Source organism: Biomphalaria glabrata, chromosome 13, assembly GCF_947242115.1.
Source record: "Biomphalaria glabrata chromosome 13, xgBioGlab47.1, whole genome shotgun sequence".
Classification (NCBI taxonomy): Eukaryota; Metazoa; Mollusca; class Gastropoda; family Planorbidae; genus Biomphalaria; species Biomphalaria glabrata.
This window is the reverse complement of record NC_074723.1, coordinates 20,542,763-20,569,152: the sequence shown is the minus strand read 5'-3', so window position 1 is coordinate 20,569,152 and position 26,390 is coordinate 20,542,763. Positions and strand designations below refer to the sequence as shown.

Here is a 26,390-nt window from a genome sequence, read left to right as displayed (position 1 = left end):
CCAGCTAACCTTTTCGACTTCATTTTATTAAGACTAAGACTAAGACTAAGACTAAGACTAAGACTAAGACTAAGACTAAGACTAAGACTGAGACTAAGACTGAGACTAAGACTAAGACTAAGACTAAGACTAAGACTGCTTTATTGATCCTTATGGACAATTGTTTTGATTACAAGGACTCTTTTCTCATATAAAGACAACACAACAGAAACATTCACATAAATAGAACAGATTCAAGAGTTGTCATGTTTCCTGATAAGAAGGAATACCCATTGTATGACAGTAGAAGTCGTGTATTACAAAGTTTTGCTATAATGGATGTCTCGCAAGACTCTTCAGTTCGTTGTCGTGATAAACTTTTAACTTTGTTTTTGTTTTCAATGTGTGACTTCAACACATGCACTAATTAGCCAAGTCAAAGCACGAATAGAATATCTTTTTTTTTTTTTACTTGTCTTTTGTTGTCTTTCTTTATTCTTGTTCGTTTGAGTTTATTTATAGCCACGTTGTATTTGTCGCTCGTGTGACACTCGGCCAGATTTCTCTCCCAGTCACGTGCGCGCATGCAGAGGCACGCACAGGAGACACACAGGAGACACACGCACAGGACACCTGCGGCGTACACTTCCGTACCATACGAGTTACTATGATTGGAAAGTTACCCCGGTGAACGAAAAAAAAAAAAGGAGGGCAGAGGGCTGGCCAAGTGTACCTGGTAAATACATGTTTAGACATGAGACGCAGTATCAAAACTCTAGGAACACAATCAAAAGTTTTGGGTCAAACACGAGATGACTGGGGGGAAAGAAACGTTGCTATGGTAATGAATGCAGAAGAAATAATGCATACAGGTCAGGGAGTAACAACAAAACGAGTCGCTAGGCTGCAATTGAAGTCTATGCATACAAAATGACTCGGTATTTGATGGACGAGTTTCCTCTTCCTGTTATGCCTCTACCTACTGAACACAATCTTCTATTATTATGTTCCCAAACTTTACCTTTATTTTTTAGAGCCCGTTCCGACAGCATGTTTACCCTATCACTCAATTTATAAGTTGTTACAGTTGTACCCAAACTAAGGCACGTGGGCCACACTCGATCCGTTCCACGCTGCAATCAAAACGTCTTCTCACACAGTACGTAATAACTGTTTTAAGACTCGGTCTGTTTATTTTTTGGGTTAGGCTGCCCTTAAATGACCCCCAAGTTCGAGTAATGATCACCACCACTAAGACATTGGATGTGCTTTTTAAGGTAGGGCGACACCATGGACTATCATGGCTATCTATTCAACAATCTAATTGAACGGCAGTACGACACTGAAAAGTTGTGTCTATAGTTTTCCACTTCCCGTACAATCAGTGTCACTCAAGGACGATTTTTTGTTTAAGGTCGTGGAGGTGTATAATGAAAGTCAGGATAATTGTAATACGTTTTGTGCTGAGCTCGAAGTAGCAGAAGTCTGGTCCGTGTCTGTGTGTATCAGATTCAACGTTGGTGTGGGTTTTTCCTGTGACAAGCCGTGGTCTCCAGTGGATGAAGTTAACCCTTCTCATCTCATTGTATGTAGCCTTTTTTTCTCTTTCTCTCGTTCCCTCTCTCTTTTTGTTTCTCGCTCTTCAATTTCTCTCTTGTGCTCTATCTATCTATCTATCTATCTATCTATCTATCTCTCGCTCTTCAATTTCTCTCTTGTGCTCTATCTATCTATCTATCTATCTATCTATCTATCTATCTATCTATCTATCTATCTATCTATCTATCTATCTATCTATCTATCTATCTATCTATCTATCTCTCGCTCTTCAATTTCTCTCTTGTGCTCTATCTATCTATCTATCTATCTATCTATCTATCTATCTATCTATCTATCTATCTATTTATCTATCTATCAGTCAGTCAGTCAGTCTTTCTGTCTGTCAGACTGTCCATCCGTCCGTCCGTCAATCTGTCTGTTTGCATGCCTGCCTGTCTGTCTAACTATCTATCTATCAGCCTGTCTGTCTATTTATCTCTCTGACTTAGTATTACTTTACAAGATAATATTTTAAATTGACGAGACATTGCAAGCAGGGCGTGTTCAGAAACCAGCCCACAATGTTATGATTCTTGTCGCAACCATTCATTCAACAATCTACGTGTTTGTCTGTTTGTGGGACTATCATGACTTACTTACAATACAGCCTCGTAAAACAAACCACCAAAACACCGCTAATATTTCAAGAAACAAATAAAGACATCTTCAAATATTAGGCCAACAAAGTCAGACGGCCTGTCTACAGTGAGACTACAATTGTCTACAATTCACTTTCACATCAATATGCTCACCAAGCAAACATCTGTAATTCCTAGCCACACAAATGTATATCTCTGCGGGAAGATAACCCTGGTGACCTTTCTTGAAAACATTGTTCTCTCATTGATGTATACACTTTTCGATAAAGAACAGGAGGGGGGGGAGGATGAGAGGGAAGCGGATGACGCTTGGGGAGGAATGCTAATTTAAGCAGTGTCTGTCTGTCTCTTTGTTTAAAGAACTAGTGTCTTCTCCTCTTATCTCCCTTTTTCATTGGCTCATTTGCATGTAGTCAACGTTTACTTCGAGGAGCCACACAGCGCCCCCTCGTGCTGTCCCCAGCAAACAAAACTGATCCTCTCCACGAGTGCAAATGTATGGAAAGGGAGCAAACCACTTTAAAACGACAGGACGAAGTTCGGAAAATGTGTGTGTGTGTGTGGGAGGAGGGTAATTCTTTCCTCGTCTCTTCTCTCTCTTTCTCTTTCTTTCTCTCTCTCTCTCTCTCTCACTCTTTTTCTTTCTCTCTCTCTCTTTCTCTCTCTCTCATAATAACTAGCTCTGTCTGTTTTAACGACTCATCATGATCTTAGCTAATTGTTAATTCCACAGAATTCACAGTTTTGATTCATTTAAATTAAATATATGTTCCCTCTCCTCGTTCCATATGCTAGGACACATTTGTACAAATGCTCATTCTTCCCTAGTGCTATATGACGCATGGAAAGGGTTGCCAGAGCCAGTCAGGAAAGCCAATGGCTTGGCAGACTTATATTATTGGTTAACATGCATGACTAAATGCACAAAGAGTAGTTTGCTTCTCTTTTGAAGTAACGTCTGTATTTTATAACATAAGTTCTTCTTCAAACCCTCAGATATTGAAACATTATTTTAAAATTTTTTATCACAATTATAGCAGAGCTGCATATAGCAAAATAGAGCGAAACATTTAGTACTCAACTCTCCAGTGTTTTTTCTTCTATTGCGTTCTCCATTATCAAAGGGCAGGGGTAATAATCAGAACTAGCTACACTGGAACGAAGAGTCTGCAGTTAGTGCCCTTATTGTTCATCCTAACTGTTCTAAAGAGTTTGTCTTTGGTTTATTAAACTGATATGTTGGCCTCAGTCTAGTATCTGATATGGGTAGGACAACTGTTTGTTCACACACACGAGATGTAGAGGACTACTCCTTGGATGCACTTGTTTTACTTGGTCCGACAGGGTCACATATATGCATGTTTAGTGTATCTTCGGATGCATCGTACGTACAAATACTGCATACATAAATATATATAACGTATTAAATATTATTTGAGAAGATCAGACCCTTACCAGTTACCCATTGAACCACTAAAACTAAAGAAGGACTCAATTAACACAGTCTTTCTAATTGGTGTCGATGTTTAACTTGTGAGTGTGCCTCCAGTAATCCTCCAGTATTCGCCTATGGATTTCGCTTTCGCTTGGACCATCTTTCAGTTTAGCGAGATGACCTGTCAAACTCTGATAGTATGCTGTGTCACGCGGCAGGTCACGTGCCAATACGATACTCAAGAGCGTGGAAGGATTACACGAAAAAGGTCAAAGGTTGTCCACCAGGTTCTTCCCCTCCCTCACAGGGTGGACTTCGATATTTGAACAATTTTCTTTTCCATTGAAGACATAACTGAAGCGATAGGCAACTTCAGAGAGAAGTCTCATTACCCTCCCCCCCACACACACACACCATATACACATACCGAACGAAAAGGACAAATGAATCAAAGTTGAACTAGTTCTGAGGTCAACAAGACACTATGGTATTGTGTATAAAGTACAACTGTCATATGGCAGCTCTAATTGGTTGACGAAAATTGAAACTCTAAAGCTGAAAGGGAAAGTTGAGACAGAAGTTATTCTATTAGATTTAGGTTTAGTTACTTGTGCTTTAGATTTGACAAACAAAAGTCGGTGTCAAAAGTAGACTAATAAATGCCTACTAATTCAGTGTTCAAATCTTTTTTTAAAAATGCTTCTGTATAGCGCAGCTTGAATGCTTATACCACGCTCAGGAAACAGAGAGCTATGGTCCAATCTTTTTTTTTTTTTTTGCGAACAAGTGAGGAGAGGGGTTATCTGTGAGACTTCCGTGCTGCCTTTAGGTATTTGGTAAAACATAACTCTGCTAAGGCAGGGGTTCGAACACGTGCCCCATTGATAGTTAGACAAGAAGTTTTTACCACTCAGCCACACATCCAACTCTTTGTATATTTCTATACAAGTTGTAAACAAATAGTCTTATAACTAGAAGTTTAGAGTTAAAAGAGAGCGAAATATGCCGATGAATGCCGCTTTGTTCTAACCAATTATCAACAATGTGTGTCGCTTTGTTCTAACCAATTATCAACAATGTGTGCCGCTTTGTTCTAACCAATTATCAACAATGTGTGTCGCTTTGTTCTAACCAATTATCAACAATGTGTGCCGCTTTGTTTTAACCAATTATCAACAATGTGTGCCGCTTTGTTCTAACCAATTATCAACAATGTGTGCCGCTTTGTTTTAACCAATTATCAACAATGTGTGCCGCTTTGTTTTAACTAATTATCTACAATGTAGCTTCTTGACAGCCCATTAACGCAACGCTCAGTTCATTATAAAAGTCTAATGTGAAGGCATCCGTATTGCGTACTATATGTATTCTACAAAGGGAGTGAATTCGTGGAAGAATATAAACAGCAAATGCCAATCAAAGAAGTCTATTATTTAGGAATAGTATCTGCTGCTCTCACAGAGGTAATTCCTGTATACAGATATGAAAGGGGGTCGTGTTGGTTGAGTGATAAATTTCGGTTTCCGAACCAAGAGACATTAAGTTCGAATCTCGGCAAAGACAGATTTTTCGAATTTCTGAATTTTTAGCGCCGATTTCAGCCAGCTCTATTGGGCAGACGACATTAGTTGGGGATAAGTAAACACGGTTGGTCGTTTTACAAAGCACGTGACACTCTAGTTAACTTCAAGGTCTAAAAGGTCTAATTTGCTAAATTTTACGAAATCAAGACTTTTTAAAAAATCGTTTGTCTATTTGTTTTAACAGATTAGAACTCTGATCTTTCATGACTTTTTAATAAGGTGTACTGGAAGGGTGTAGAGTAGTGTTGCCAGAATTTCGTCGGTGCGACGCCACTTCCATAAACCTCAAAACTTTATATCTAGCAACTGTACTGTGGGTTGTATTATGCTAGTAAGTGTCGCGTCACTGTCACTACTTACTATGTCTTCTGTTTCCGTGTTTGCCGATCACATGACTTTTCAGGTTTGTGACACACTAGTGACTTTCGTCATGCAAAACGAACAGGTGATCCAGTAGTGACGATTTTAGTTTGACTTGTAGACTAATCTGTTGATCTTACTTTTTTTCTTATTGTGTATTTATTTTTCTGTCAGACAATTATTGAGATAGTCTATCTATCTATCTATCTATCTATCTATCTATCTATCTATCTATCTATCTATCTATCTATCTATCTATCTATCTATCTGTGTCTGTCTGTCTGTCTGTCTGTCTGTTTGTCTGTCTGTCTGTAGTAAGGAGAAGGGGGGGGGGCGAGACCTGTTGCTTGGCATCGTAGTTATATTCCCATGCATGTTCACGCTTTTACTAAAAATCGACATTTCTTTTGCCAATGTTTAACAGTATCAGACCAGTGGACTGCTTTTTCGGTATTTTCCAATATGGTCGCTATACCGGTGGACCGTCTGTTTTCGGTGCTTGCTAATTTCATTAAAAAACTAAGGACCTTTCAAACTGTTTTATCAAGAAAAGAAGACATTATAATACGTATTCGCCAATGTGATTCTACCAGTCGTTCTTACGTCAGATCAGTCCGATAGGCCTTCTTTTATTCCTTTTGTCTACGTGGCAACGAGCCGAACACGAATAGGATTTTACGACAATGAAGCCCATTACAAAGGTGCGTGTTCTACTCTCCTAGTTCAGTATCGGTATCTCCTACCCGGGATCGAATCCTGCTGAAGACTGGGATTTTTCAATTTCATGATCTATGGGCTCCACCTAGCTCTAATGGGTACCTGACAATAGTTGGGGAAAGTAAAGGTGGTTGGTCGTTGTGCTGGTCACACGACTCCCCCGTTAACCGTGGGCCACAGAAACAGATGACCTTTACACCTTTTACCCTATTGATCGCAAAGTCTGAAAGTGAAACTTTATTACTTTATTATCATTGGCTCTTTTATTACTTGTAGAAATAGTAATTTGTAGACCCAAGAAAGAATGGATTTCTAAATGTAAGAATTTAGGCAAACTCTTTTTGCAAGGGCTCTTTGTTAAAATGGGGGCGGGAATTTTTTTTTGTTTTTGTTTTGGGGGTGGACGCCACTTAAAAATCTGAGAAGCACTGATCTATGATTTTAAGAGTATCAGAATACCGCAAATATGAAAAGATTTGATCTCAATTTATAAGCGTGGTTTCTGTGTCTGGGTAGATCAACCCAAATCTAACTCCAATGCATTTCAATCCTAACGCATGCACTTTTGCAAGATATGTACAATCCTGTATGTATAGAGGTTCGCACAATGCAGACCTATTTATGGTCTCCATACGCTGAACAATGAGCGATTGTCATCTAGACACAAAAGGAATCATGAAAGATAACGACGTCAAGGAATCGGGAACGACACAGTCAAACAGATAGGATTGACAAGGGAGATTAATCTTCTTGACACAGGAGACCATCTTCTCCTTTACCGCAAAGGGTTGTTTTTTTCTGTCTCAAATGTCCCAAATAAATATGTTTAAATATACATGTATATATATATATATATAGGAAAAACATTTTCTTTTACTTTATACTACTTATATAATATGCAATAAACAAAGTTCTTCCCAACAACCCTCCCTTATTTTTGAAAGTGTTAAGTAATACAATTATGTGTTCCACTTATAAATATATGCAAATCATCACTGATTTGTTCATTTATAATTCAAAACATCTCAGCAACTGCCCTACGGAATCCTATGAAATTTTGTACACAGGTTCCTTTTACCCTGAAAAAAAAAATTCAACTGGATAGACGGAACCACAGACAAGAGAATTTAAATAAGAGTCCAAGAAAATTATAAATGAGTAACATTGCATATAGCCAAGAAGTAAACTTCTTCAACTAGACTGAAATAAAAGTCTCTTCGGGAGATTTGAACTCCATGACACTATATTAGAAATGTAACCACACGGCGCTTCGATTGGTTTAGCGAAAGAAATGATTATAGAAGATCTGAACACTGTAAGACCTCAACACATCAGCGCCTGTAACGATTTAGAAACCAATAGCTAACATTTAATGGTCATGTTGAAGTAGAGAATCACGTTTGGTCTCTTCATACTTTGCAGACGAAACCATTGACAAAACTATGTCAAGGAATGCCCTTAGGAGAAAAACAAAAAACCAATGCACGCTGGGAAGCCCCCAAATCTACAAATTAAATGTAAAAAAAAAAAAAAAAAAACATCGAATCCTGGTACGCGGCTGATTGAATGATTAAACTTTGACACTCCAAGATTGTATCTGAGGTGTTGTTGTCTCAGCCCTTAGGGCCACAATTTGGACCTTTTTTTTTTTTGTTTAGAGTGGGAAGAAGGTCAATCAATCGTTTAGAAATATTTGACTGTGCATGACTTTGACTATGACTTCAACGGTAAATAAAACATTTCGTTTGAAGTGTATGGTGGTTTGTTAACTATGTTTAGTTAATCTAGCCAGTTAACATTTTTTACTAAGCCCTCCTTTCTAGGTAGTCACTTTGGGGGGGGGGGGGGATTACTAATAATGTTGCAGTACTGTTGAGGTCTCTAGCTGCCTCCCTTCCATCTTTTTTTTTTCCTTTTAACGTAACTTTTTTTTTTCTTTTTGGTTTGCTACATTTTTAATAACAGCCACCACCCAGTCCTTTTTTTAAAAAAAACTGCCATCTCCTTATGCGAATGACTCAAAACAGCGCTTACATCACAGTTTCCATACGGTGTATAATTATTAAACATATATACATAACTAACCAATTTCGCTTTTCAAACCATAGCACTTATTTTGAGCTGGATACTTGTTATGGTGATATTGACAAGGGCTTTTATTTTATTAATTTTTTTATTTATTCATCTTTTTCCTCACTAAAAAGTAAAAGTTCTCCTTTTAGATCTTGCGATCTAAGTGCCAGATGATATGTAAATGTCATGTGTTAATGAGGGTGTAATGTGGCCAGCACAATGACCAACATTTTGACTTTCCCAACTAATAGCATGTACCCATTAGAGTTCAAAATACAAGTTTTTAACGGAATTTGAACCCGAGACCTCTCGGAAGCCAAGCGCTCTACCACTCAGCCCCCATGTTCCCTGTATGAGACCTGCATGAGACCTGTATGAGACCTGTATGAGACCTGCATGAGACCTGTATGAGATCTTTATGAGACCTGCATGAGACCTGTATGAGGCCTGTATGAGACCTGTATGAGACCTGTATGAGACCAACATGAAACCTGCATGAGACCTGCATGAGACCAGCATCAGACCTGCATGAGACCTGTATGAGACCTGCATGAGACCTGCATGAGACCTACCTGAGACCTGTATGAGACCTTTATGAGATCTTTATGTGACCTGTATGAGACCTTCATGAGACCTGCATGAGACGGTTTGAGACCTTTATGAGACCAATATGAGACCTGTATGAGACCTGTATGAGACCTGTATGAGACCTGCATGAGACTAGCATGAGACCTGTATGAGACCTGCATGAGACCTGCCTGAGACCTGTATGAGACCTTTATGAGATCTTTATGTGACCTGCATGAGACGAGCATAAGACCTGCATGAGACTTTCATGAGACCTGCATGAGACCTGTATGAGACCTGCATGAGACCTACCTGAGACCTGTATGAGACCTTTATGAGATCTTTTTGTGACCTGCATGAGACCAGCATGAGACCTGCATGAGACCTTCATGAGACCAGCATGAGACGGTTTGAGACCTGCATGAGACCTTCATGAGACCTGCATGAGACGGTTTGAGACCTGTATGAGACGGTTTGAGACCTGCATGAGACCTATATGAGACCTGTATGAGACATTTTTCCAGCTGTAAGGGCGTTAAATGTAAGCTATAGTTGATCACATTTGCCTAATTAAGACTTTCTAGAAGTAGGAAGTAAACCAACCCCCTCCCTTCCCCTTGTCACACACACTTTTCATAGTTGAGCACACAGGGATAAAAGAACTAAAAAACCATCATGTTAGCCGCTAGAGATGGTGACAGAAAAAGGGAAATCACTGAACTATAAAATAAGTATACAGAGTTGAAAGATGTGTATACTCAGAAAGTAAAAGGATTTAATGGTTTTACTTCAAGAACGAAATTAGAAAAAATCTCTTTTAACTCTGAGAATGTCCATTAAACCTTCAACCTGAACCGTCTCGCTTTGCACCTCTGAAAATGCACCAACTTGATTTCAGTTGGATTGGCCGACACTAATAAAAGGTTTTCTCGCCCAGACGTTAATGTGGATGAAAACAAGGGGACATACATGGGGGACAACTTTCTCGGTTGTATTGTGAAGCAGCGTTGCGAAGTGGAACGACTGCTGCTTTCCTGAAGCTGTAGAAACAAGTGGCTGTGTGTGTGTCTTTGATGCAGCTTGCAGTAATAAGAGAGAAAGGGTTTGGGGTGGGAGGGGGGGGGAGAGAATGAGTAAGAGAAAAGTAGAGCGTTTAGTTTAATACAAAAACAAAATCAAACAACTAGTCTTCATCTTATAATTGCAATGTGTCATCAAAGATTCTTCCCGAAGCTTGTCAATGAACTGATTCAGTGATCAACATTTACATTCAAGTGCCAATTTTTTTTTGTACTTGACCCTCGATGACTGCACCTTATACATGAGACTAAAAAGTGTATTTCAAACTAAAGAAGAAGACAAGAAAAACAAAACTTTTAGCGTTATCGTTCTGAAAACTGAAATTATCTCAAAAGCACAGACCTATATATATATATATAATAGCTGGACTGGAAAACGGAAACAAATTCTTATCCGATAATGATCAGATCACAGACCTATGTATACTTATATATATAGAGAGAGAGATTGCTATGTACATAAGTTCGCCCCGAATCTAGGAAAATCGATCTTTTCTGTCTAAGAAAAGTAATGATCTTTAGTTTTCAAAGTTTGGAAATAATGCGATACCATTTTTGCGAATTTTGATTATTATGGGCTATTATTAAATTAATATTGATATTAATTACAGAACTATATATTTACGCAAATCTATGATATAAAGCTATTTCCTGTTAGTTTCTGTTGAGTTCTAGTGTTTCGAAAATCCTAAAGCGAAATAATTCACGTCTGTTGATTGAAATCATGTTATGGTTTTAGATGGAACATAGATTAAATAGAATGAGTAACTAGGTCTATATAAATCTAGATTCTGTATTTAAAAATTGCAAAATAATAATTATGAGACTAAGTTCTAGAGGGCTCTTATTTCCGATGGTCTACTCGGACTACAAGTCTAAATCTAAACATTAAAAGATATGCTACATAGGTTAGGGTTTCCCTGACATGTAAACTGAGAACGAAGAAGATGAGAAAGAAGGTTTGGGTTGAAATAGAAACATTATTATTATAAATACTTTACAAAACAACGCCTTGTTTCAGCTTTTGTAAAAAGTTTTTCCCATTTGTGTGTAGTGTTAAAGACTTCCATGTCCAGTCTAAGTATAACACATGTATAACAGGCAAGTGTTCGTGCCTACACCGACAAAACAAAAATGTCTTCTTTCTCACATAAACACTCGCAAGTCGTTGGTACATGAACAAAACCATCCCCCAACATTCTTTGAACAGGTCAGTAAACTTAGGATTAGTCATTACTTCTTTTTGTGCCTCAAATATACATCCACATATGTATATGGGAAACAAGCACGTATATAAACAAAATCTTAAAAAAAAAAAAAAAAAACGTATCTAAGGAAAGGAACCGCAAAATCACTGCCATGTATAAAAAAAAACGGAAGAAAAAACGTATACAAAACATTATAATTGGGAATAACTCCACATATACAGCCATATATCACAATAATTATAATTTTTTTCCCTTTTTCGATACAAAACAAAATAATTAATTACCTATAATTAATTCACTAATTTGTTAGTTTTAATTGCTTCGTGTTTATTGGGTACAATAAATAATTGTGAAAAGTTTGATCCGAGAATTGGTGTGGGAGAAATAATGACTAGACATGAGAAACAGTACCATAGACAGAGCGATGTGATATAAGCCTTGCAAAAACAAAAGATGTGTGCCTAATTCAATGACTATAATTTTGGAAAACTTACGTATGGAATAAACAAAACATCTATAATAAATTATAGAGGCGGCGAAACAGTCGCACATACGTTTGGCCCCTTTAAAAAATATTTTCTCAAAGCCATTCTCTACTCATATAATGCAAGTATCTGTTCTAGTCCACTCGATACAGCAGACGTCTCTTGCAGTCTGCGCTCAAATTAGCGGGTGTCTGTTATATTTTACTTGTCATGTTTAGGTGTCTGTCACCGCCTGCATTGTCATTATATGTCTTTGTCATTATATGTCTTTGTCATTATGTCTTTTGTCATTATATGTCTTTGTCATTATATGTCTTTGTCATTATATGTCTTTGTCATTATATGTCTTTGTCATTATATGTCTTTTGTCATTCAGATGAGAGCCAGGAGGTACACGCCATTCAGAAATAAACCAAGTATGTAAAATAGTTTTATGAGCTGTTTTCGTATTCTAAACATACACAGCCTAAAAACGCGTGTAAAATTCATCAATTCTATGAATAAGTTCACACGTAGATAACAATGGAATATTGTATGCCATATTAAAAGACACAGGGAGAAGGGAAAGAGATTTATTATATTTTTTTTATACTTGTTGGATTGGTTGGAGTATCGACCACACAATGCGCTAAGTAAGTAGGTCAGGTTATCTGCGGTTCGACTGACTTGACTGACTCCACCAGTGCAGTCATGCCTTCAGATCAAGGTGACCTTTAGCCCACCACGTTATTCAACGTAGACCTAGATTCTACTTCACTCTTTAGTAGATCTTGAGGAGAATAGAGCATAGTGGGGAGGGAAAGGGGGCTCAACAAGATGAACAAAAACGTGTATGGAGGTACGTCTATATATACCCACTTATAGTTTGGAGATCACGCCGGTATATACCCACCTTTTTTTCTTTTTTTGGTTTTAACTCTTTCTCTCCTAACTGACGATACCAACGTTGATTCCACCAGAGTGTGGTAAATAATTACAAAGAGAAAGAGTTAAAGATCACGTATATACATCATGTCGATATGTACCCTCTTATTGTCCGTTCTTGAATCGAATCGTGTGACAATAGTATGGTTGCGATCACAAGATTTCGGGAGAGATATGATCTTACAATCATCTGGAAGTATCTCGTTCGTAGACCGTCCCTAGAGATGTGAACATAACTCCTTGCTTTTAACTTAATATCTCTTAATTACCATTGAGAGTTCCATAAGTTCAGTTTTCACGTTTCAGAGTTGGCGCTTTATTAAAATAATCCCCTAGAGTTGACAGTCGCTGATATCATTTTAGAACCAATGCTTGTCATTTATTTTGAAGTCTGATTAGAGATATAAACAACATGTTGATACTAGTAGCCTATAGACATATTAAGACTTTTAAAGCTAATTATGGAAACACAACTATTTACTCATAGATTCTAAACACCCAACAAGGCTATCAACTATTTCATAATCTGTATCATATAAGATAAGATAATCAAACCAATAGATAACAACAACTTAGAAACATAACAACCGGCTCTAACGCCCAGGGCCGGAGTTACCTACAGGCTATAGGCAACACAAGCTATAGATAAGAACACCCAAGAAATATTGTGCATTGACATATATTAAAATGTTAATAGAACATGGACATAGCGATCTCTAGGACATGATGGGAATGTTTCTATGATGGATGATTAACGAAAAGCGGCCTTTACTTACCAAAGTCAGGTACCCCTTGACGTTCGATGGACTCGGTGCGTACTACAAATCAGAAAATTCAAATACCCAGTCTGCACCGAAATTCGAACATATTCGGACAGATCAATCTTTGAAATGTGGCGGTCAGTTACATCAGCAGCACGCTTTTAAAGACATATTTTTTGTTTTAATGACCTACTTAGTCTTTTAGTAACCTAAAACAATTTTAATGACCTACTTTGTGTTTTATTGACCTAGATCTAATTTTAATGACCTACTTTGTGCTTTAGTGACCTAGATCAATTTTTAATGACCTACTTTGTGTTTTAGTGACCTAGATCATGTTTTATATGGCTTACATCATGGTGTTATAAATAAACAATATTATGTTGGTCATGACCGACATCACGTTTTTTTTTCTAATGACCTAGATTGTGTAATTTTATGACCTACATTATCTTTCAATTACCTATATCATGTTTTAACGAGTTCCTTCCTTTCTGTTCAAATGACATACATTTTTCTGACCTACATTATGTTTTAATGAACTAGATTTATCTTTTAATGACCTACATTATGTTTTCATGACCTACATTATGTTTTTATGACCAGAAGTAGGTTTTAATGACCTATATTGCTTTTATAACCTATATTATTAATTACTTACCTTTACAACGTTTTAATAATCTATATTACGTTTTTTAAGACATATATATATATATATATATATATATATATATATATATATATATATATATATATATATATATATATATATATATATATATATATATATATATTAATGGCCATTATCATGTTTCAATGGTCTAAGCCTTACATGTGAACAGTTTTCTGTTAATATATTCCAACCGCAGACCATTTTCAATTTATTTTTCAATAATATTAAATTAAGATTATGAAATATTACAGCACATATATCTATTTTGGTTCTTTAAAATAATGTTTTACGGGACTACATTGAATTTAGTTTTCCTATAACGAATCTAAATCCTGGCAGTGCCAGAGATTGAAAATCAATTAATTTCTACAATATTAATAATAATTATTATTATAATAAAAGTAATATAAATTACATTATTTACTAAAAATAGTAAACATTAGAAGTGGGTATACCATAAAACACTATATTAAATTGTATTAATCTATGCATGTTCATTTGCTGTATGTAGATCTACTATTTGTACTAAATCATAATTTAGAAAAAAATTATAATCAATCGGAATCAATTTAATATATATATAGTTGTTCTAATTGTGTTTCTGTGCCGTATCTATATGACATGTAATCGATATCTGTATCATTAAATCAATTGTCAGCTACGTTCAGATATGACTATACTGTGTATCGGCTTTATAAGAGTATCGATTATTGTAATAAAAATCAGGTTACGGAAAAAAAGAAATAAAAAAAAAATTGACGATACCTTTCGGCTCTTCGATGCCGTCGTCGATACTTTTTCATTGTTATTGGATTTGTTATCCAGCTCTTCTGGTGAACTCTGACCTTTATGGCTGAGATAGTTCCTCCAAATGCAGCACAAATATAACCACAACAAAAGCTTTCTTTAAAGCTATAAACGCTGAGGCCTTGTTAGAAATATCAAACACACACAGGAACAAAGGCTTAATTGTTTTTGCTGTGATTGAATTGAGCTCGATAATAGCACACACACACGCTAACACGCACAAGAAAACTTGAATGTCCCACAAATATCCAAGATATGTTTGTGTTTCGTTTCTTGAATCCTTAATTCTCAAGAAAGCTTCAGATTTGTTTTTGTTTTTTTTTGGAAATCAAGAATGTTCCAGAAATGAAATATAAGTCAAACGTAATCCGACTAGAGACTGCTGCAAGTTATCCTTGAGAAACAACGAGAAACTAAAACAAGGAAAACCAGATTGTACTATTGAGAAGAAGATACTTCTCTAGCCATGCAGAAGATGACACAAATTGCTGTGCAGATTTGGCGCTAAAAGCCTAGAGGTTTCTTGTCCCTTCGTATGATTTGTTTGGATCTGTGTCGCTTTGTTTGGGACACTGCTTATAAATAGGTCAGAAAGAAGATCTTTCAAATGGGTTTATTTTGGTATATGACGTCATGCGAGGTAGATCCAGTCCCAGATTTCTTTGAAATGGAGAAGCACTTGTTTAGATTCTCGTATTGGGGTTCTGACACTGTAGGCAATAGTTCCCAGGTTTGGTGAGTTAGTTATAAACTCTTTCTTTGAGCTAGATCAACACTCGTTTAGACTCTCATGTTAAGCTCCTGAGACTGTCAGCAATAGTTCACTGCACTGGTGAGGTACGGAATCCTAAAAAAAAAAAAAGGAAAGACTAGAAGTTCAATATCAATGTAGAAAAATATCTCCGACATTAGAGAAATAATAAATGATACAAGCATTAAAGTTGATCATCTCTTTGTTATCTGTACAACCCACTAAAATTTTGTTTAATGAGACTTGACTCTATACAAACCCACGACAATTATAACACCATAGAATGGCTAAAAGTAAATAAAGTTCCCCTTTCAGACCTAGTGGTCTATTGGACAGATGATGTAAAGGTCATCTGTTTCTGTGCCCTACGGTTAATGAGGGTGTCATGTGGCCAGCACAACGACCAAACGCCCCAAACGCCTTTACTTTCCTAAACTTCTGTCAGATACCCATTAGAGCTGGGTGGACTCAGAGGCGCCGAAGATTCCAAAATTAAAAATCCCAGTCTTCACAAGGATTCGAACCTCGGTCCCCGGTTCGGAAGCCAAGCGCTTTATCGCTCAGCCATCGCGCCTCCACCACAGAATGGGAATAAGGAGAAAAAAAAAACATTGAAAAGTTAAAAGTGATCTAAAACTATACAATAATAATCATAATTTAAAGGTTAGGATAAAATGACCATCCGGGTGTAAATTAAAACAGAAGTGTCTGTCCAATAATTGTTTTTTATTTAAAGGGGAAAGAAAAGTGAGAAAATGCCGTCCCTTGTAGACCGATGGGATGAGAGCATAATTTTAAATCAGGTTTTTACGAATTCCTTAATATAATTCTGTAACAGAGAGGAAAAATATATGTAATAAAATAAAACTTAAAAATTAAAAAATGTGGGTTTTTTAAGGACATTAATCATTATTGTAACATTCTTTGTTGCAAAATTTGAAGTTAACTTACAAGACTCAAATAAACTGAAATAACATAAATAATATAAAATAATAAACACGTTTTTATGAGAATTTTTTTCTCATGTATAATGTAAAGATACATATTTAAAAATAACAGTATAGTCTGAGTATAGATCTATAAATCTATATATAAAGCATTTAATTTCCATGTCAAGCCAAAATAACTTAGCCAGCCAATGACGAATTGTCCAAGTAATTGTGTAAGTATCAATATTCTTTTCGAGAATATCTCACATTGCCATTGTTTTTTCTTGAAATGCAGCCCTTCTTATTATTAACTTCACATCTAGATCTAGAACTAGGCCTACCTTAAGTGGATTAGTTTAAATATATTTGGATACTTAATTTTGTATTGATTTTTTGTCATGTGTATATAGGCCAAAGTTGTACTAAAATTAAACGTGTTTTTTTTTTTTTGTTTTTTTTTTAAAAAAGCTTAACAACTATCAGCAACACTTTTAAGTTTTAATCTGATTGTAAAAAAACAAAAAACAAGCACTAAAACCTACACACGTTCCCTACTAGACGCTAGATCTAGGCTCAGATCTATTTGGGTTTCGTGTCCACTGAAAACAAAACAAAAAATCTACAAACTAGATCTGAAAGTCCACGGCTGTCAAATATCCTTGCCGAATATTCAGAGTTGGCATGAGTTGTCTCTTGCCTGTTGTATGCGTCTCTATTAACGGAGATAGCCAAGCGGGACCCCCGTTTCGTTGTCGACCGTTCAATGTTAGTCTTCACGCTCGCACAGGCACACACGAGAGGGGGCGGGCGCAGGGGGGGAACGAGGGAAGACAAGACGACGTCGCGCGGTCGGGGGGGGGGGGGGGTCGACATGTCCAGGCACGGATGCAACGTCCGCCATCTGTACGTGCCGCTTATCTACCTTGTCAGACCTCCCCCCACCTCACAGCCCCCTGTCTTCCACACACCCTTGTTTTTGTCCTAATGTCATTCTATAGTAGCTTCCTTTACTTACAGCCTGATTCCCTGATGTTTATAAAACAACACTAGGTAGATGTGGTATATATTGCAGCCGGGTACTCTAAACGGTACGAGAGGGTGTTGAGAAGGGAATATAATGGACAAAGCGAGGGAAAGGGGTAGCAGGAGGAGCGTTTCTTGAGGAAGTAACAGGTGGGTGCCTTCCAAAGAGGAGTAGGGGTGAGATAAGGAGATACCAGTGCTTATTGACGTGACCAACAACACCAACCAAATGTGGCTGAGCTTTGGGGAAAGGAAAGGGGTTGACGGGGGAGGGGGGGGGGGGTTAAAATTGTGACTACAAATCAGAACAGTGTCTAGGTAATAAAGCCTATGAACTATAAACATTACTTAAAAAACACTTCGACCATTCAATGTATATTTACCTATCAATACGTATGTAGCGACTAGCCATAGTTTACTAATTCCAATCAATATATGGTAATGCATATCTGAGTGCTGGCCTCCTGCAGTAATGCTTACCTATGGCTGCCTGGTCGTGCGGTTTGCGCGCTGGACTGTCGTTCACATTTATCGATGGTCGAGGGTTCAAACCCTGCCCGCTCCCATCCCCCGTCGTCCTGCGGGAGGTTTGGACTAGGAAGTAATTATCTTCAACTCTGAAGGAACATCCGAAACATGTAAAACATTTTACAAACATTTTATGCAAGGTAAAATTATCTTTAAAACTAATAACACCAATGGTCGGGCTGATCGGCTCTCGTTCCGTCCTCTCCATGATCTCATCGCCCGTTCGGACTGGGATAGAGAATATCCTCAACTCTGAAGGAATATCCGAAACATGTAAAGCATTTGACAATAAACAAACATTTGACAAGAAACAAACATTTGACAATACTCTGTAGGAGGGAGAGACGAAATATTAATGGTGAAATTAATATACATACATAAACTTACATTGGTGTCAGCATTAAGTAAACAAAAGATCAGCAATTTCAGATTTTCAATGTCATCCTCGGAAAAAGTCTAAGAAAAACTGAAAATGACAAAGAACAAATAATATTCAGACAAACTTGTACATAGTTGATTATAACTTGAATAAAAGAACTATATTTTCTTGTGTGATGGTCGATCTACAGTATTTTACATGTCTGACAAACGTATTAACATATATATGCATGAATAATAAGTCAGATGGCTTAACAATAGTAGAGCCCATACAATAATTCTACACCAAATTTAAATCCAAAATCTAATGGATAAAGAAAAACTATTGTTCTTTCAAACACGAGCACGACTTTGGCAACTCATATGAGTCCGAAGATTAATGAGGAATGCAATATTTCTCGTGACAACCTAGTCCAAGCTGCGACCCACTTACTTTGCAACAATTAGTGCAGACATAACCATTGGTTGCCGGTGACACACGTGCAAAAAAAAATAGAAATTATCATTCTTTTTGAAGGCGAAGATGCATACATTCAGCGTCCAAACGACCAGGTCGCTGCAATCCGTCAGATCATTGGATTGTTCCTAAGTAGACACTGTTAGAGTGCTACTGTATATTTTGAAGGCCCTTTAATGAATCTTAATTTTCCTTTTAGCTCCAGTAGAGAATCCTTTTAGATACGTCAGCCATGACGACATCTTTTTTCTCATTATGAATTTTCTTATTATCATATGTGAACTAATAGCTATTTCTTCTTATTATTATTTTAAAACAAACTTTGGTAGTCAATCTTGGCCGATCTCTGGCACTGCCTGCCTTCTGAGTAGCTGAAAACGTTTATCGGATAACTTGGGTGCAAACAAAAAAATTTCGTTAAGTCAATTTGTAGGTCAATGTCGCTGTACTTTTTGAAAGCAAAATACATTAGGTCGTACTCAGTCGGCCAAACAATTTAGTGCAGTTTTAGACAAAAGTTTTTTTAAATAAATAAGCTGAAGGTAGGAAGTCAAGCTGAAGCCAAAAAACAAAACACACAATCTTGTAGAGAGAATATTTATTTGTGTAGAAATAGAAGAAATGACAACATTAGAGACGGTTTTGAAAGGGAGAGAGAGAGACACAGAGAGAGAGAGAGAGAGAGAGAGAAAGAATACAGAAAGAGAAAGAACGGGGGCAATGAGACTGAACTAGAAGAGGGCAAAAAAAGTGAGAGAAAGAATATGTGAACAGAGAAGGAGAGAGAGAGAGAGAGAGAGAGAAAGCGACAGAAAAGAAGACAGAGAGAGAGGGGGGCAGACAGACAGAGACACCGACAAGACAGGCAGATATTAACGAAGAGAGAGACAAAGGGGAAGACAGACAGACAAAGAAGGATAGAAGGAAAGAGAAAGACACACTGATAAAGACACAGAGAGAATCAGTAGAGAGAAAGACACGCTGATAAAGACACAGAGAGAAACGGAAGAGAAAGACACACTGATAAAGACACAGAGAGAAATGGAAGAGAGAAAGAAAGACACACTGATAAAGACACAGAGAGAAATGGAAGAGAGAAAGAAAGACACACTGATAAAGACACAGAGAGAAACGGAAGAGAGAGAAAGAAAGACACTCTGATAAAGACACAGAGAAACGGAAGAGAGAGAGAGAGAAAGACATACTGCTAAAGACAGAGAGAATTAGTAGAGGGAAAGACACACTGCTAAAGACACAGAGAGAAACGGAAGAGAGAGAGAAAGACACACTGACAAAGACACAGAGAGAAACGGAAGAGAGAGAAAGACACACTGATACAGACACAGAGAGAAACGGAAGAGAGTGAAAGAGAGAAACAGACACAGAAAGAGAGGGAGTATGAATAAAAATACATTTAGGAAGATTCAATTATAGCCAAATATGAATGCAAACCTACAAACGTTCAATATGTCTCTTCTAAATTCTTAAAGGTCTATATCCTAAAATGTCCCCAATACATAAGTGTTATAACCTACTAGGTGTCACTTTGACCAGAAATTACCCCCCCCCCCCCCCCCCCAAAAAAAAAAAAAAAAGTTTGAACTAAGAAATGAACACACCAACCAGAAGTATAAAGCTCAACAAAGAAATAAAGCAGAAACTCGACAACAAAAGACGACACTCGCTGAGAGTTGAACCTACAACCTGTAGCCGTCAATCAGTGCTGGGATGTCGAGGTAAAACGCGACAAGGCTCCGCCCATTCTCGTGCTCCATTGGCCGTCGGCTCTCGGAACGTGTCTTTTACGTCACTCGTCAGGGATAAATCCGGTCACGTGCCTGCCCATGGCACGCGCCGTAGCCGAATTCAGATCGTGGGAAAACTCCACCCCCTTTAGCTCGCGACATTCCTTGGTTGCCTGTCCGTGTCCCCCTTGAGGTAAGGTTAGACAACTCGTCCCTGTCACACCTTACTGGGAACATTGTTCCATGGGAATTTCAAAATCGCAATGCACCAAGAAATGTTGGCTAGCGGAAAAAAAAATAAAAATAAAATAAAGCAACAGGATCTTCAACAAGTGGCCCAGAATCGAAAGAAGAGCTTCCGACTCTATAAATCAGTTCAAGTATTAATTACAGGCAAGAAAAATTTTTAAAAAAAAGTGACCAATTTTGTTTTTGAAACTGATGATGATCTAGCTCTTATTCTATTCTATTTCTTTTAAAGCTTTATTTTTTTAAATTAATTTTACTCTTTCTGTCCGTCAGTTTGTCTGTCTGTCTCGCACTCTATCGCTCTGTCTTTCTGTCTCTTTTAATGATGTTTTTCTGCCTGTCTGCTTCTTTCTTCATACAATTAAGTGCAAAGATAGACACAAACTACCGGCAGCCAATTTCTAGGAAAATCGTTAGAGCCGTTTAAGAAATACCGGTCCACCCAGTTTTCACCCGCCACACGAGAACAGGTATCAAGCTCATTGGGGGAAATGCAATGGACAGTAAACTAAAGTGTGTCGATACGTGGTTAGCACACTGTCCTGTTTGTGAGCCCCTTTGGTGTTGAAGAAATCCATCTATTATTCATCTGGTATCAGCCTATTGACACTCGCATGTTGCTCTAAAAGCAATGTCCACAAAGAAAACATTGAATAAGCAATTAAAATAATCGTACACTTGTTTGGGCTACGACAGTACCGAATCCATTGCACGTGGCTTAGGCGGAGGGGGGGGGGGGTTAAAAGACTCGCCCTTTCCTCCCCGACGTGAACCATGCCGTTATTCAAAGACGTGGTTCTCCCAATGACAGGTCATGGTCTCTCTCGAATGCGGGAAATAAGAGAGGCTTAATCACGATTGGGATTGAATGAGCTTTTTATTGAGTGGGTGGGGGCTTCAACAAAGAGGTCAGTTAAAAGCTGATCTCTCATTCTTGGTCAGTAGAAGGAAGCTTTACCTTGGTCAAGGGTCTCCAGCGAAGCAATGCTCCAACAGTTGAGTGGGTATTAAGAACGAAGTTTCAGTCAGTGAGTCATACATAGAATGTAGTGGTCACCGCGTCAGTGAGTCATACATAGAATGTAGTGGTCACCGCGTCAGTGAGTCATACATAGAATGTAGTGGTCACCGCGTCAGTGAGTCATACATAGAACGTAGTGGTCACCGCGTCAGTGAGTCATACATAGAATGTAGTGGTCACCGCGTCAGTGAGTCATACATATAACCTAGTGGTCACCGCGTCAGTGAGTCATACATAGAACCTAGTGGTCACCGCGTCAGTGAGTCATACATAGAACGTAGTGGTCACCGCGTCAGTGAGTCATACATAGAATGTAGTGGTCACCGCGTCAGTGAGTCATACATAGAACCTAGTGGTCACCGCATCAGTGAGTCATACATAGAACGTAGTGGTCACCGCGTCAGTGAGTCATACATGTTACATCAAGGTCACTAGAGAGTACTAGTAAAGAATTGATCTTACTCTAAACCTAATAAATTGAAACTTTTAGCTTACAATATCTAAATATAAAAACAAAGTAATTTTAAAAAAAGGAGTCCTAAAGTTTACGATAATTTATTTATATTATTAGTGTCAACTTGGCATTGGAAATTGTTATAGTTCAAACAAGATAATTTTATTATTTACATAGCACAACACTAGGTAGCTATATACGTGGGGAGAGACAATTGTTTCTTAACAATAAATAGAAAAAAAATGTGCTTCTGAAACTGCACCATACTTTATAATGGACATGGAGTTTCTTTAAAAGAAAACTATCTACATAAAGACGTTCGTTTTATAATTTATTTCTCACTATGCTTTCGTTTTTTGTTTTGTTTGTTTTTTTTAGTTTTGATGGAGTTTTTTTTTTAAATAAATAATATTCATAAAGACTTACACCTTTTCCATCAACATGATCTAATCGCATTGATAGATAATAATGTTCACAATGTAAAATATAAAGTACACCCCATTTGTGTACGAACATGTATTGTTCAACCATCAATCTCAACGAGAACAGTTTTCATACATGTAACGATTGACAGGGCCTCCACAATAGAGATTTTTCTAAAAACAACATTTAGATGGGTCAGAAACTTTGACGATTTTTTTAACACTTTTTTTTTCGCATTTTGTAACGACAATACTTTAAATCTTAGGGGTTGGCAGCACTATCATGATCCTCTTGTAGCTTGCTCGTAATATAGAAGTGCAACTCCAGATTTACGACACTGCGTATACCCATTGCTAGCTCTCTCTCTCTCTCTCTCTCTCTCTGCCCAAGCTTTTTATATCTTTCCTTAGATTAAATAACCGTGACATCTCAATACCCTGTTGTTGTTTTTTTTTAATTTAACTTATGTTAATTTTGTTTCCCTGCTGTAGCCTTGAACTAAGTTTTAATCAGCGTCTTTCTGGCATTTAAGCGTGGGTAAGCGTGACCTAATTTGAGATAGGTACACTGTCCTCATTTTGTGAACAATGAGGTGTCACCTGTGACGTGACACCCATGGTCTTACCCTCCACAAACTCAAAAATAAACTTTTGTTTTCTACTTAAATATGCTTATTAAATATTTTTAAAAAAGAAGGAAAATTAATTTTAATGTACAAGTAGATCTACTTATTTGTTTCTTCTAAAATGTGACATGCTTTTAGATATAAGTATTATTATAGCCTTAGAAAAGATACCAATAACCAATTACAGAGCTAGGCAGACCTTAGAGTGGAACCCACAGGGAACAAGACGTAGAGGAAGACCAAAAAGAACATGGCGAAGCAGTATACTAGATGAAGTCGAGAGGACAGGAAAGAGCTGGGAAGCCATTAAAAAACTAGCAAGAGACCATGGAGAGTGGCGTGTTTTTACTGAGGCCCTACGTTCCATGAGGAACGTGTTTTTACTGAGGCCCTATGTTCCACGAGGAACACAAAGAAAGATGATGATGATGATGAGTATTATCAATAAGTAGCTTTGTATTAAAGCTTTCGAAAAAGTGTTGGGGCGTCCAAAAAAATCCTGCCCCGGGGGCCTCCACGTACTTAAATCCGGCCCTGAATATTTGGTCATGATCTCGATGAGGACAATTTCTGTCATCCATGATTCAGGCTTGGGATATTTTTGTTCCTTCTTGTGTGGTTGGAAAGACCCGAACCAAGACTGCACAGCTTCAAGCTGGTACAGCTAGAGATATTTTCTTGTTTGGTCAACTTTTATTCTGCCATGGTTTTACGTGTGAAGGCATTCTAAAAAAAAAAAACAACAACAAACTTTGTTGATCAACTTGCATTCGTTTTGGCGTAATTTGCCTTGACCTACATTGGGGAAAAGCGTGTAATTAGTACATGCTCATTCTGACATCTCCTGCCAAAGAGTGTGCACACAATTTGTTCCTTCGGTATCACGAGATGACTTTGTCTTTGGACGTTTCGGACGTTTCTTCAGAAATAAAGATTATTACGTCCACGTCCCTGCAGGACGTCAGGGGCTGGAACTAGTTAGGTTTCAAACTCATGACCTTTGTAACGACAGACGGAAGAGCCCAAGCATCCATCCAAATATATTCTCCACAGTCTCCACGTCAACTTTGCCGTTCTCTTTAATCATTGGTCAAAAATGTGTGTTTGGGAAATAAAAAAAAAAAAAAAAAAACCAAGAATAAACTTACAACTGTTCATTAACAAACTCATCTCAGTAGTATATCAGAGGCATCGGGATAGCCTACAGAGTAATGCACAAAGATGCAGTGAACTTTTAAAGTCCTCGTCAAGAAGCGTCGAAACCCGAAAAGAAAAACAGAAACTAAAGTTAGGGAATAACACAGGCATTATATATATATAATGTTGTAAGACCTGAATTTGAACACGCGTTCTCAAGCCTCCATAGGCCAATACACTAACCACTGTGTCAGCGAAGAGCTTATGAAAATAGAAGAGTTCATTGTTTGTTTCTTTACCTTTTTCGATATCGAACATGATAATTCATTACCAATAGTTAATTAATTAAATGGAATTTTTAAAAGTGATTCTTGTTTGGTCAGGTACAAGAAATGTTCCTAATTTCAACTTGATCCGAGATTTGGTGTAAGAGACTTTTTACCATACAGACAGACAGACTGATATGACATAAGCTTTCTAATAAGAACAAATATGGTAATATAGAAAATACAGTGATGTTAAAAACAAATCCAATGAAATTAAGAGCATCAAAATAAATTAAAAATAAAAGAAAACACTTTTCAAAAAAAAAAAAATCAAGGACAAGTCAACAGAAAATATCAACACCCACGAGGGCTTAAAGCGACGCACGAGTCAAGTGATTATCTGTGACAGATCGAGACCAATTCTCCTGAACACTGACCTGTGACATGTAACCTGTGATCAGTGCAGATCCATTGCTCGTTACAACGACTGCCTGACCCATGAAGAAGTTGCAAGCTTAAAAGAGGAATTGTAAAGTAAATAGGTGAACTCAAAACATTTACGAAAACCAAAAAAGGAGTTACACAAATACGCTTAATCGTAACTCTACCATAATATCATTTCTACAAAACAGAATAATCTTAACATTTATCAATTCAAAGCAGAGACATAGTTAATCCGCGCTTTTCATTTCTCATGGAACCCATGTTCCTCGCTATCTCTTCTCGTTAGGGCATACGTCACAGTGATTTTATTTGAGTCCGTCCTCAATCTCATCTCGCGATACTTCGTCTTCAACATGTCTGATTACTTGAAATGTCCCCGCACCCCCCTCGTTTTTTATTCCTCCCCCATCCCCCTCCTTTTTTTTTTCATATCCACTTAAACAACACTCGTGGACATGAGCATAAATAATGTTAGAAAAGGAAGTCGGAGGGGATGCGCCGGGGTGTTGGGTTAGATAGGGAAGGAGAGGGGGGGGGAGTGGGGGACGTTGATGCAGCGTCAAATTTTTATCATGTCAGACATGCACATACAAGTGATAGAAAAACTACTGGTCTTGGGAAGAAATAAAACATGAGATAGTTTTGAATGTCAGATTTATTCATATTTTTAAAACCAATTTCTAAACCTTGCTTTTATTCTCTACTTCCTCCCCTCTTCCCCCACGTCCGTAGACTGACACACATTCTACTCTATTTTTCATTCACCAATACTAAGTTATAACGATAAATAAAAGCGCTGGATTGCTGTTCGAATTCTCGATGGTACTGGACTCATACCCTGCCCGCTGCCATCTCCCGTCGTCCTGCGGGACATTTGGACTAAAAGCAAGCACATCGACCTTTACTTTCCTCAAAGTCAGGTATGCAGTAGAGCTGGGTGGACTCAGGGGCGCCCTAAAAATCCCGAGTTTCAAAATCCCAGTCGTCACCGAGATTCGAACGCAGGACCCAAGGTTTGGAAGCCAAGCGCTAACCAACTCAGCCACTGCGCCCCCAGGTTCAGACTAGGAAGTAAATTATCTTCAACCTTGAAGGAACATCCGAAACATGT

At 37.7% G+C, this 26,390-nt stretch overlaps 1 protein-coding gene across 1 annotated transcript in view; it reads right to left on the bottom strand.

Moving 5' to 3' along the window:
- The window catches only part of LOC106059552 (uncharacterized), a 74,715-nt gene that overhangs the window by 32,488 nt on the left and 15,837 nt on the right, over positions 1 to 26,390 (bottom strand). Inside the window, exon 2 of the mRNA XM_056009176.1 lies at positions 14,808 to 14,949. Within this exon, the coding sequence (XP_055865151.1) occupies positions 14,808 to 14,949 (142 nt within the window). The remainder of the gene's footprint in view (positions 1 to 14,807; positions 14,950 to 26,390) is intronic.